The sequence below is a fragment of the Chanodichthys erythropterus genome, chromosome 1 (genome assembly GCF_024489055.1).
Source record: "Chanodichthys erythropterus isolate Z2021 chromosome 1, ASM2448905v1, whole genome shotgun sequence".
Lineage (NCBI taxonomy): Eukaryota > Metazoa > Chordata > Actinopteri > Cypriniformes > Xenocyprididae > Chanodichthys > Chanodichthys erythropterus.
The window spans coordinates 15,063,830-15,075,556 of NC_090221.1; the positions used below are offsets into that span (position 1 = coordinate 15,063,830).

The window sequence follows — 11,727 nt, forward strand, 5'->3', positions numbered from 1 at the left end:
AAACTGTATTATATTACTCAAAATCTAGACTGCAATTTAAAGAAGTAGAGAAACATTATGTAATGTGTTTGACCAATTACATCATTGAAAAACCCAGGTGATTTGATTCTACAAATAAATTAAAAAGTACACATAATAATGCTTCCAAATCTGACCTTTTGTTAGACATTTAGATTTGACTTAAGTCAAACATTGTCCAATAGAGCATAATACAGTATACAGGCCTTTGTTCTTTTGATACTTATATTATGACCTCAACACTTATGCACAAAGATATATTTATTAATGTCTATACAGAGTAAATGTCCAGTAAAATGAACCATATTACGCTCATTAAAAAATGGAAAATGAACAAATGAATGATATTCTTTTTTATTTGCACTGATTAAAATTACAATGACAAACTCCAAACTGGTGCTAACTCCAACATCTCAAAGGCAGGACAAAGGCTCCCAACTGTTCTTCCATTTGGTCCCACTGTTTCAAAAGAGAGTAAGAAATCATATGAGAAAATGCAGCAACTGTTTTAATCTGTCTTATTCACTATCCTATTTCCTATCCACTGCATATTCAATGCAATTTTCACAGCTGATATAAACTATTTCAGTGCTGCTAAATCTGCACAGTGCCATCTGTGTATAAAAGCCATAAAATCCAATAGCACTGTGTATACAATTTTGAATTCAGTGCATTCTTACCACAGTAATTTGTACATATTCATATTTCTTTAGCATTATATAGATGTATTCTGCTACTTTTGTTTTATTATTCTACTACAAAGATTTGTATCAACCGAGAAAGAAAACATAACCAAGTATTGCACTATAAAAGTACAACCAGATTCTGAAAAAGTTGACAGTATTGAAAATGCAAAAAAAAAAAAAAAAAAAAATTCTGTTCACTCTGTACTATACTGAAAACACATTATTAACAAATAACGTCTTTGAGTATTTCATTTATTTTAGAAAATATACACTAAATTTAAATCTGATGACTGCAACACAGTCAAAATATTTGCGACTGTTTACCACTGTTTTATGTAACATCACCTTTTTTTTTTTAAATAACATTTAATAAGCTTTTGGGAAGTAAAGATGCCAGTTGGTTCAGTTTAGCAAGAACACTTTTGCCCATTCTATTATACATGTCCTCTGGTGAGTTTTTAATCCAAGCAGACTGTGGTTTGTCATTGTCCTGCTGGAAAATGCAAGGACTAGTGTGCTAGCAAAATTACTGTGAAACCAAAAAATGTATGTATAATGTCAAATGTATAAAATGTACTAAAACACAAATGTTAGTCCGGACTTTTAGGTGTGAAACTGCCCTGAGACGTTTTCACTACTCCAGAGCCCAGCGGGAGTGTGCTTCACTATCTTATGCCAAAGTTTGCAACCAATTATATTTTTACTAATACTGTGAGACCGTAATACCGTGATCTTTTTTCTAAAAGTTATCATACTGTGAACATCTCAAACCGTTACACCCCTACTTCTTTTTATTTAACCAGGTGAGCTTTTAAAGAGCACATTCTCAATGGAAATGGCGACCTGGCCAAGATAAAGCAAAAGGTGCAGGATGACAAAGAAGTTACACATGAAATTACACAAAATTACACATTAATTGCACGGAGGGATAGAAAAAGAAAGAAATACAGATAAGATACAGGATGAGAGGGCAACACAATAAAGGTGTAGGTATATGTACAATTATTGCAGCACAATCAAACAGAGAGGTAGAAGAAGTGGGTGAATAAAGTGACAAGGCAACAACCTTAGTAGTAAATTAACACTGGGCGTAATTGTCCAAGTCAAATGTAGCGCAAATGGCATATACAATGAACAGGCAGAAGCTCTAATAGACTCCTTAGGAAATAAAAAAAGTACTGACTGCTGAGTATTGTTAATCACAACTTTTGTCAACCAGGAGCTAGTAGGAAAGTACCTGAGCATTAGGAGAAGGTTGCAGAGTTTATGGTTAGTGATCTAGTACATTATTTATCCTTACTCAGTCTTCATCGGATGAATCAATGTCATCATGGAGGTAAGGAAATTCCTCACAAACTGCTTCTCCATCTTCCTCATCAATTGAGAGAACACTTGGATCCACCACAATCTGCCTGTGATAAAGTGAACACAGGTTAAATGAAATGATAAATATCTTGCATCCTCACTTTCTCAGTCCTGTTGAGCTCATAAAATGACACCATCATTTTAGTAACTAAATATTTTACTTTGTAACTTTCACACAATGCAATATCAAAAGTATGTCTACAAAGAAAGATTAAGCTATTTTACAAGGTACAGTACAAGACAGGGACCGAACATGAGCACCCACCTATATTTTGACTTCACCTCACTCATTTGATGTTGTAGGTCACTCAATCTTGCCAACATAATGCAGCACAGTCCCTCGTATGCCTCCACAGACATGTTAGTAGGACAGACTTAAAACGTTTTAAGATTGGTTAGGGGCAAATGTATCCTACTGCAGCTTTTTACAGACACATACAATGTCCATATTTCTGTCCTGATGATCTTTGCTAGGTTAATGTATCAGCATTAATACCAGTCATTAGCTCATTCATTGAATATGGCTACATATATCTTAAGTAATTTTATGCATATATTGCATGTATATGCATGTATTTTTTTTAGACCAAATGGCATGAAAAAGAAAGACCTGTTAGTGTTTACTCCACAAACCTGTCAAATTATACAGTATCTCAGAGACAGTAATGAATACTTACTCCCTTCTTTCAAGTCACCTCTGACCAACTTTATATCATCACCTAATGTCTTGGAGACACCAGCCAGGAACTGCCAGTGTTGTTTCATCTCTTTAATGAGAATAGTCTTTTCTTCTTTTAAACGAGACAACAGCATTATCTTGTCAAACACAATCTTCTTTTGTCTCAAGGGCACAGTGGATTCTGTAAAGATAAATACTGGTAATAGCAAAAAAGACAAAAAGATTGACCGACAGTGAAAGGCCTTGCAATGTGATATAAAACTACATACCGTATTTTCCAGACTATAAGTCGCACCGGAGTATAAGTCGCACTTATATTTCAAGGCCCTTTAAATAAACACTTTACTGGTCACCAAAGGCATGGTTATAATTTTATGCTTGTCTACTTACAACTTAGATGTTTAAATATGTTCATCGATATTTACAAATAGTTAAAATGAGTGTTTCCCCGAGTGCCAATATAGAATAGACCAGCCAGACAAGTAAAAAAACTGTGACTAATAGTCCGTAAAATACGGTAATAGTGGTAAACAGATGCACTACAAGTCATTTGTCCCAAGCCATTTAGCATTTTAAATGCTTATATCACAAAAGTGATGCATCACTCTAAAAAGCATTTGAAGTTATTTTGTGAAGTTGTTTAATTATCTTTAGGTTGCTATGTAATTGTTTGTGGTTGTGTTGAACTAGTTCTGTTACAAACTTTGTCAGCACATTTGAATTTAAAAAAAAACTAGGATCACTATATTCTCAATAATAAAAAAAGCAAATAAAACGATTTATTTAAAAAAAAAACTATCGTCTACCATGCCCCTCACACTGGGAATGATTTACAGAGAGAACTCAAGATTGATGCTTTGGTTCCTTTAGGGCATTTTAAATCCATGCCACATTAGAGGATAAACTCTCGCCAAAATTTAACCTATAATGTTTTTTTTTTTTTTTTTTAAAATGTATTCGAGTCAACCGTTTCATTAATAGCATAATTAGGATTGTGGCGAGTGGGGCGGGCCGAGGGACGTGGGAACAAGGAGTGAGGCCGGCGGAATGATTGGGAAATCAGTGACACCTGCGCCCCACCGCCGGTCTCGAGTCCAACGTAGGAGATTGAAGGATATAAAACTGGAGCGACGACCGTGAAGGACGAGAGAGGACCAGGCCTGGGATTTTATTTGTGTTTTGCTTTTTATTTGTGCGCATCAGTCGTCCGTGAGGGGCTGGTGCGCTGTTTTGTTTATTTTGGAATTATTAAAATGACATTTGATTGTCCGCCAGTTCCCGCCTCCTTCGTCCCGATGATTGTGAAGGTTTTATTATTACAAGGATGTAAAAGCCACGTTTAAAATTTATTGTAGTCTCATTGGGTCTCATTCATGAAACACGAGCAGAACGAATTTGTGTAAATCGTGTATAAAGAGGTTCTGGCGTAAATTTTCGGATTCATTAAAATGTTCGTATTTTCCAAATGTTAGTTGGTACAAAAGAAATCTACACCTGCTCCCAGCCACGCGTAAATAGTGCGTTTACATCCGAACGTTTTGCTCATTAATAAGCTGCATTTTAATTCACCTTAATCGGTAAATATGTACACAGCATTTAAAAAAAATATTATATATAGTAATTACATATATTTTTTCTTTTTACTTTTATACCAGTAATAGCATCTGCAAACGGAACACAAGTCCGCAAGTCTTTTTTATATATATATGCTCATATATAGTTGTCAGTCGGTTGTAATGGGCGGGATTTATGGTAATTGAGAGAATGAGCGTGCACGCGCGTCCCATTTACGACTGATTGGAATTCATTAACCCACACACACATTTCACTATCACATCTGACATTTACGAAGTATTTGTGAATCAGGAGAAGAATTTTCGGGAATGTCTCTTTACGGGCAAATCACTCACACATTTACTCGTATATTTACGAATGTTTCATGAATGAGACCCAATGTTCGGTCAAATGGCCATTTGAATTGAAGTGATAGGGGCATTGCTATGATGGCATCAAAACTGCTATTCCTAAAACACTAAAAAGGCTCAACATAACATTAAACTTTGCTCGAAGTATCACCAGGGGCTCTACACATGAACTCGAGCATTGAGAACATTGTTTGTGTACACAGAGTTTACTAAAAATAAATGTTTTTAACAACTCAACGTAGCTGTTTTTCTCTCCAGCCGCCTCTATGTTGACAGTCCAAAAGTGTCGATCTCCGAATGCAAATTAATAGACTCCATATTAGGAACTACAAGGTCAATATTGTTTTTCACTAACGACAAAACAACAAATTACCCATGCATTTATATGGAACTAAGCTTTAGGAGCTTTTTCATGTTTACTCTCCTCCCTGTTACTTTGCAATCAGAGATCGACACTTTTTGACTGGCAAAATGGCAGACACCGGAATCATGAACTGCAAAAATTATTTTTACAAACCTTGCATTTTTGTAAACTTTTTGAACACAAACAATGTTCTCAATGTTCGAGTTCATGTCTAGAGCCCCTGGTGATCATTTGAAAAAAAGTTTCATGTTATGTTGAGCCTTTTTAGGGTTTTAGGAATAGCAATTTTTATGCCATCATGGCAGTAACTATCACTTAAATTCAAATGGCTATTTGACCGAACAATGAGACTACAATAAATCTTAAACGTGGCTTTTACATCCAAATTATGCTAATACTGAAAAGGTTGACTTGAAAACATAAAAAAAAAAAAAACACGTAGGTTAAATTTTGGTGAGAGTTACACTTTAATTATTTTCTGTTGAATGTGCTGTAATTGTTATTCTTAATAATGTTTCTTGTAATTATATTTTACATCTTCTGTCCACAAGGCTCAGCTGTAAAAGAGACCAAGGACTCAGTCTGATTCTCTCTTTATAAATAAATGTAACATAAAACTTAACTACATGGAATCTAATTGTGCACTATTGTGGTAAGTGAAGACAAAGACAACTTAAATACTGTGTTGACAATAATATTTCCTGTTCCAATCTCTACCTGTTTCCCAAGGCCATATTGAAAATTCTTGTGCTAAAAGGGTGTCTGCTGGATCCACAGCCTCTGCATTTGAGACCAGAGCATTGTATGATGTTATGGCCTCTTCTAGTTTGCTCTTCTCTTTAGCAATGGCAGATCGCTTGCGTCGCCTGTCTTTGTTGCTGTCTACAAGGAGGTAACACATGAACACAGATTTCAGAAAAATATAATTTTAATAAAGTACACACATTATGACATTTCCATTCAGATTTATAGATTACTTTCACAAGAATGTGTAGGATCCTACAAAATGAATAAAAAAAAACTCAATCACAAACCTGTCTCTCTGTACAACTCCATTTTCTTTTGGTGGATTTTAAGGACCAAGCCTTCCATTAGACGCTGCAGCCCCTGTGGATCATGTGAACTGATGGTACTCGGAGCTGTTTGCAAACAAAACGATAAGCTTACAAACATAATATTAAAAAAGTTATAACATTCAAATTTCACAAATGGAGGGGCGTAGGAGCGGGTGGGGAAGGGGGGGACATGATCCCTAGTGGCAGTTAACCTAGTGGTCCCACCCAATAAAAACAACAATTGTTGAATAAAACGAGTCCCCCTCAATATCAAACTCATTCCTACACCCTTGCACACATGACATGATTTCTTTAGATTTAGTAACAAACTTACTTGATGCTGCCCACAATTGAACATCTGTGACCCACTGCTGAAGATCTTCACTTGTTTTGTTCAGGTGGGATTTGGTCATCTCAATCTCCCCTGCCACCTCAGCTGTTCTCTGTAATGTCTGTAACATACATGAAGTTATACTTATAATGCAAACAGTGTTGGGTCAAGTTCTTGAAAAGTTTATTTTAGTTCATTTTCTGAGTTCACAAGTTTTGGGAAGTCCCTAATAAAAGGTCTCATATTGTAACCTTTTTTAAATATTTTTTTTACGTTTTTATGTACTTATGAAGTTATATTTGCAGTTATAAGTATCAAACACCAAGTAAATAGCGTTTTGCAAGCTCTTTTCTCAGTAGCTCTGCTAAAAACAGGTCGATTTTGGTCTGTCTAATTAATGTTCACGAGCCTTTCTTCTGATTTGCCGATTTGAAAGACGCACAAGCAGGCAGTCACTGGGAACAAGCTGTAGTGTGTGTGCAGTGACTGAAGGAGGAGCCTAGGCATTTGTGACATCTCAAAATGCAGGAATTCAAAACGGCTCGTTTTCAGGCACAGCTTCTAAATCTGTTCTAAATATAGGCAGTGTGCGTTTGTCTGACACTTACAAGGTAAATACGTAGCACCTAGACCTTCATTATGATAATAAAAGCCAGAAAATGTCGATTTTGACAATATGTGACCTTTAAGACAAAATTATCAGGTATATGGAGTTCATATCGTACCGGTGACCATGATTGATATTTCTTTACTCTTTGTATTTGTTTTATAGGACACTGTTAAGATATGAACTCCATTTACCCAATTATTTTGTCTAAATTAGGGACTTCCCAAAACTTGTGAACTCAGAAATTTAACTAAAATGAACTTTTCAAGAACTTTACCCAACACTGAATGCAAAGGTTAATCTAAATTAGAATTAATAAACAAAAACATAATACCAAATGTACCTTAACATATCTTTGAGCAAGATAATTGTGAAGATTTAACTTTTTCCTTAGGTTCCATCCACGAACATGGATAGTGATCATATCTGTGCGTGCTGAGAAAAAAAAATGAACAGATCCATTTTAAATATTGCACATATTTAACAATGACTTTAATTAAACCCAACGACTCACCAGATTTGGTCATATATTTTGTTGTCAATGCAGCACGAGACATAAATGAATTGACTGCTTCCACTTCCTCCCCGACAGTCAAACCTGCATTAGATCCATTAGGAACAGATCCATCGGGGTACGAGTGGCATAGTGGTCAAAGTTGCTGCATTAAATTACGATATGGACATTTAACCTGTCTATGAGAATAATCCAATGACAGGTTTATCAGTAGATACTCTAAAGCAGGGGTCTCAAACCGGTTGCACAGAGGGCTTAGTGTATGCTTGTTTTTGGTCTTTCCCTTCAATTAGTGACCAATTAAGATCCTAACCAATTAGTGACCTACTCAGTCTGGTACAAGGTAAAAGAGAAAACCTGCATACACTAGGCCCTCAATGGAACAGGTTTGAGACCACTGCTCTAAAGTTAAAACTCACCAGCTCCCTCTTGGTTGCGGCCACCCCACTCCACCTGTTATGCATAATCATCGCAGCATTGTATCAAAATTACTCATATAATAATCATTATGTATTTAGAATTAAAAATAAATATATAATCAATACAATTACCTCACATTTGGTTGAATGACCTTTTGCATGCATAACTGATAAGAATGGTCGCATTTGCAAAAGATACTCTAGATCAGGAAAGGCCTCACACACTCTTTTTAAGTATGGGTAATATTTGCACATTACATCAGTGCAGACAAACTCAATCTTTTGTGTCTTGCCAAGCTCTTTTTGAAGATAAAGAGGGTATGCAAACACTTCTCCACGGTACATCTGTAGTCCTGTTACAAAAGAGTTAGTTCAGAATTCTAGTATAATCAAAGACAAGAAAGTCTTGGTTAGCTTGGGTTCATCAGAGTGCTGAACCTACCATTCAAAAGAATGCAGTGTCTACAGACTGAAATCATCACACCCTCTTCATCAAGTTTGGATTGAGACTTCTTGTTAGACTCACTACCAGCTTTAAAGTGTGAGTTTCCACAAATGGGTCGGCCTGGTGACTAAGAGAATATTTTCACAAACAATTATTATTGTTGTTAAATCATCATCATAGATCATCATAGATGACCTGTAAGTTGTACATGATAAAATTGTCTCTTATGACTGAGGCATTAATTGATTATATTTTTCCATAACTTACAGTTTTGATTTTGTCTCTAATAGTTTGCAAAAACTCTGCAACCTCTTCATTTTTGGCAAAGAAGGTTCCGTCAAAATATGGATTTTCATTTATCCTACAAAAATACAAAAAACACTGAATGGACTCTGACAGGTTTAGGTTTTGTTTTTTTTAAAGATAAATTACTTTGTTAACTTACCCGTTGCGATTAAACCTGTACATTTTCCTGTTCCCATCAAGAGACACTGCCAGCATATCCTGACTGCAAGCTGGGCAGGAGAAATGGTCATCTCCAAGAAGTGTTTCCATCTCATGTCTACAGTACGTCCATTCCAGAAAACTGCGCTGAAAACAGTCCACTGATATTGTACCAACCTAGTAAACATAAAATAGACTAGTTATGGTGAGAGTTGCTTAAGAAGTAACAGATACATTTTTGCATTGTACTATACAGTACAACCTGACTTCTCCTAATCATGATTCCACAACATTTCCTTTCCTTGCACATCTAGCCACAACTTTCTTATTTATAAAACAAACCTTTTTGTCAATGGCTATAACCCCCCTCACCCATTTATCCTCTACATTATTACATTTTGTTTAAATCTTACTTACTCTGCCAGAACGCATTGAGCGGCTTTGCAGCATTCTCACAAAGGCCTGTCTGGATAGGCCAGGTGCTGTGACTTTAAAGTCTTCAAAGGTACTGAACAGGTCGACAGTGTAAACTGTTTGAAACTCAATGGTTCCAGGCCAGTACCCATTTAATATAAGGTCTTTGACCTCAGGTGTCCACGATTTTAGGCAAGACTTACAGGTTACCAAAGGAAGGGAGAGATCATAGCGACCTGTTGGGTCAAACAGAGATATTCATCACAACCATACATTCAACTATACAAAGCCTTTGTACTTGCTTTACACATTTTATGTTGTAAGTTAAACAAAGGTAAGCACCATTAATATTTATGAAGATAATGGCACGACCAGCATTCACTGAAACATCCTCAGCACCACAACAGCAAATCTTGTTGGGCAAAGCGATCGGTAGGAGACAATCTGGAAAAACAGACATCAATATTAATTGTAACAGTTTACACTTGATATGTAATGTAATCCAATCCATATAGCGGTCACATACCGTGCTCACTAACTACATGTTCACCAGTGCTGTCTTTTGTAACGATGCATTTCGGTGACATGGCTTTGTAAAAGCCTCCCACAAATGACTCCCTGTTGTGTAGAACATACTGGTGATGCACTGACACATCACAGTTACTGCAATACAGTTCTTTGGGGAGGCAGTCTCTGCATCGAATAACAGCCTCTTCCACATGACACTGTTGGCAAGCTTGTTGAGGTGTCCTTCCGCTTGTTAACATGGCTTGTAAAAGATGTGGTCTTGATTTTTGCCACTTTTCGTTACATAATTCATGCCGCAAATCCCAGGTCCGTACGCTGTAAGTTTCTGATGGATAAATGTCTGGGCTGTCTAAGCTCTCCTTGAGTTCTTGAATATTTTTGTCTTTAGAGGAGAGGGATAAATGGGGTTAAAGTATTTCAAAGTTTTTTCCAGCCCTGTACTAAATGGCGTCAGCCATAGAATTTTCATATCCTGTAAAATACAAAATTAGTTATGTACATATATTGTATCTGACATTGTCTCTTACCAATCAATTGAAGTGTCTCCTCAAACCGTCGAGGTGAAGTGCCTGTGTGGGAATACATACAATAGGTACACAATACAATCAGCAAGAATACATGCAGTGCTAAAATGTACAACAGTTGTGCATGTTGTTAGTTATAAAAAATAATAATAGTATATTCTCACCATCTGTTGTATCAGCAACGTCTTCTGATGAATCTTCATATTGAGGTCGTGTCGACCTCATTCGACATTCAGATGTGACTGGACAATCATATGAAAACTTTAGAGAATGTCTAAAAATTCATGACAATTTAGAGGAATGCCGCTTATAATTGACATAACACATACTATCTCTTGAGGGAGTTCTCAATAGTCGATTCTCAATAGTCAATCGTCCCAACTGGTCCCTCTTTCTCCACCGCACTGAGTCAATGTTCTTCCTCCTACATTTGGCCTTACATGGATCCTTCTGGAATAAATGTACGGATTAATAAATTGCAGCTAAATTAAATTGTACTCATTGAATTGTATAGTCTAGTATGGAAATAAATGGCAACAGTTATCATTTTTATAATTGCATCCGTTTTGAGAATGTGTCTAGTTACATTTATTTATATTTGAGTAAATCCAGTTCATATTTGGGTTCAGATGGGTAACTTAAAACTATGCTCAAAAGCATTTCTCAAGAATATATCTGTAAAGGTTATTCATTGGAGTCTATTAAATATAACAAAAATTGATATCTCACTAGAAAGGCACCGCAAATGTTCATGCAGCAATGTCCAACATAACATTAACCTATAACAGTTGTTCCCAACATTTTTATGTGACTGTAGCCAAAGTACCTCTTTAGTACCCTAATATAAATATGCCTACGTGTCTTGAATTATGGGCCTACAGCTGTTTGTGAAACACTGATCTAAAACGCTTATAAATTGTTATTTTGGCTACCACTCGTTTGGGCAAACATAACGAATATTCTTCTTTGCTTACCTTTTCATGTACTTTGTCTCTTAATTCGGAACTAATTATATCAATTAGCCGACTATCAACATAATCGTCCACGTCTCCAGTGAGTGTAGAAACGTTAGGCCCATCAAGAGGAATCTGTTTCTGTAGTCTTTTCCTTCTTGCCATGTCACGTCTACTCCAGAAATACGCAATATTTTACGTTTGCTTATTTTTAGATGTTGTCTATTCAATATATCGTTCAACTGTTTTACCTCTCGGATTAAACTCGCAGTGGTGTATCTTCATATATGCCGCCCGCGTCATAGATAGATATGGCCCGCGTAACTTGCGCGTAAACCCCACTTCCGGAAAATTAGGGTTCAGGTTCAAATGGCACGATTACAACCTTATTTCCCGTTTCATTGAATATATTAGCTAGATTTCTATTCTTCCAGAATTGTACAAAACATATAAAAA

The 11,727-nt window shown here is 36.1% G+C and overlaps 1 protein-coding gene across 1 annotated transcript; it reads right to left on the bottom strand.

Moving 5' to 3' along the window:
* Positions 1–379: 379 nt before the first annotated feature.
* Positions 380–10,033, bottom strand: LOC137030755 (uncharacterized). The gene is made up of 17 exons (XM_067401214.1): positions 9,793–10,033; positions 9,609–9,710; positions 9,270–9,502; positions 8,854–9,029; positions 8,676–8,769; positions 8,406–8,535; positions 8,096–8,316; positions 7,964–7,997; positions 7,545–7,628; positions 7,374–7,465; positions 6,427–6,544; positions 6,072–6,176; positions 5,755–5,919; positions 2,747–2,929; positions 2,335–2,443; positions 2,005–2,116; positions 380–477 (listed from the first exon to the last, which is right to left on the bottom strand). The coding sequence occupies exons 1-16, from the start codon at positions 10,031–10,033 to the stop codon at positions 2,005–2,007; spliced, it is 2,199 nt and encodes a 732-aa protein (XP_067257315.1). The 3' UTR covers positions 380–477.
* Between the last annotated feature and the right edge of the window lie 1,694 nt (positions 10,034–11,727).